The sequence below is a fragment of the Cystoisospora suis genome (assembly GCF_002600585.1).
Source record: "Cystoisospora suis strain Wien I chromosome Unknown contig_2222, whole genome shotgun sequence".
Classification (NCBI taxonomy): domain Eukaryota; phylum Apicomplexa; class Conoidasida; order Eucoccidiorida; family Sarcocystidae; genus Cystoisospora; species Cystoisospora suis.
Window position 1 is genome coordinate 8,708 of NW_027155021.1, and position 2,080 is coordinate 10,787.

Below are 2,080 nucleotides of genomic sequence, written 5' to 3' on the forward strand. Positions count from 1 at the left end.
GTGCCGTGCTACGAGGCGGTGGTGTAGTGAGTGGTGTAGTGCTATGCGTTTCCGTCCTGTGTGGTGCTGTGCTTGGGCCGCCAGCCAGAAAGCCGGTGCGTGTAGTGTTGTCGGGCGCGTGACTTGTCGGTGCCAAACGAACAGAGATAAACTTCTAGAGTTTATGTCATGGCCGTTATACGTGGTAGCACCGCATGGTTGGGAAGCAAATAGGAATTCTTTGTCTTTTTGTGTTTCATTATTCGTGAGTCATTACAGCTAGGTCCTCTGTGAATCTCGTCGCAACGTCGGGGCAACAGATAAAACTGTCATCCATTGACCTGGCAACAGTCCAGGATCCTCGTCAGGACTTTTGGTGGGGGGGGGGAGTCCACACTTCAGAGAGCGGATAAATAACCTGAGATCCAAGAAATATGTCGGCAGTTTGGATGTTGCGACTTTCCAGCCTTTCGGCACTGACTGTGAGGAGTACGTTAACGAGTGGGGCATCGAATCGGACGAGCAGCGTGTCCGAGAAGCGTCTCTTTTTTTCTAGGAGGTGGGGCCAAGTTGTTTTACCTGCGTATTGTAAAGTCCAGCCTTCAGAGCGAGCGACCCGCACGGTTGGACGCTTTTTTTTCTGTGCTACGTCAGAGGTTCATCTCCTATAGATCGCGCTGGGATGTATTAAGGGAGTTAACGCATTTGAAGATGACTCGGGGCCAACCTCGTGAGTACACCAATGCATTAAAAAAGCAAGCGCTAAGGGCAAAAAGTATTGATGACGACACAAGACGATCTTTGTTTTCCAGTGGCCGGGACAGGCAAACGAGAGATGCTCTTATCGCAGTTGAGGACGCGCCACTTCAAGAAGCATTCAAGATGCTGGAACGGTTGGGAGGACACCACCAGCGGAGTGAAAGCACAACACCGGTTTTGCCCCGTCCACGAGAAGCTACAGTGTTGAATGACTTTGCGGAGCCCATGGGCCTCAGCGAATCTTTCGCGATCGCCACAGAACGTCGGAGACAAGCACGGGCGCGTCGGTCTTTCAAGCCGCGACCCGGCATTCAGGATTTCTCGAGAAAGCATCAGGTCCAACGGCAGTCGGGCGAGAAACGGCTTTGAGGTGTTACTATTGCCAGGAGATCGGACACACCTACACCAACTGTCAAGCGCTTCGTCTTGCCGGTCGTGCGGGTCGTGGTCCGACTGCGGCAACGGCAGCAGAACCGCAGTGGCTAGAGAAGCAAGGAAACGACCACCACCAATGAGAGGGGATCATGCATGGAGGCAGTCTGACTCCCCATCAAGGCTGAAGGGCCGGTTGACGGACAAGATGCCAGCTCTAGTGCTGGCAGTAGTAATCCCAGTCACTACCGATGCTGTTCGGGTGAATGCGTTGGTCGACAGCGTTTCGCGTGTCAATATCCTAGACCAAAGTACTCCGGAACGCTGCGTGCAGCCGGTGCGCAGTGCAGCAGGGCGACCTGCGCTGAAGTTCGCAAACAGTGAAAGGGACGAAGATGTTAGCTGCACCGAAGTGGAGATTTGTATGAGTGGTATGACTCATGAGAGGCTCACTGAGAAAAAGCGCTTTTTTGTTGCGGACATCTGTTACGATGTCATTTTGGGGTTACCCTGGATCAGAGATTGGCAGGCATGCTTGTGGAATACAGCAAGAGGAGTTGTCCTCAAGAAGCAAGGGAGCGCTACGGTGTACGTCACCACCCTTGTCAGGGCGGTTGCCCAGACATTAGAATATTCACTTAGTAGCACCTAGTATTTTTCAAGGGGCCGATGACTTAACGACTCCAGCCTTGTAGCTTGGTAGAAGTAGTTATCGCACTATAGTTGTCAGAGACCTCTGACGAACACTCGACACGGCACGTGACGGATGCGACGATCCGGCCGCCTCGCACCTAACTTCCAGAGCCGGACCGACTCTGCCGTGCACCTATCTCCAATGTGTGCGTGAGTGGAGCGTGAAACGCAAAACTGAAAGCAGACAGACTTTATTATTCTACGTTAATCGTTTATCGTTGTGGTTATGACATATTGGTGCGCACATCGGGAGCCCAAGGCAACTGGGTTGTACGAT

The 2,080-nt window shown here is 52.6% G+C and overlaps 1 protein-coding gene across 1 annotated transcript; it reads left to right on the top strand.

Annotated features, from left to right (window-relative positions):
- Positions 1 to 390: 390 nt before the first annotated feature.
- On the top strand, positions 391 to 794 carry CSUI_004688 (uncharacterized protein). The gene has a single exon (XM_068064873.1). It carries the CDS (start codon positions 414 to 416, stop codon positions 648 to 650), a length of 237 nt encoding a protein of 78 aa, XP_067923152.1. The 5' UTR covers positions 391 to 413; the 3' UTR covers positions 651 to 794.
- Positions 795 to 2,080: the final 1,286 nt, after the last annotated feature.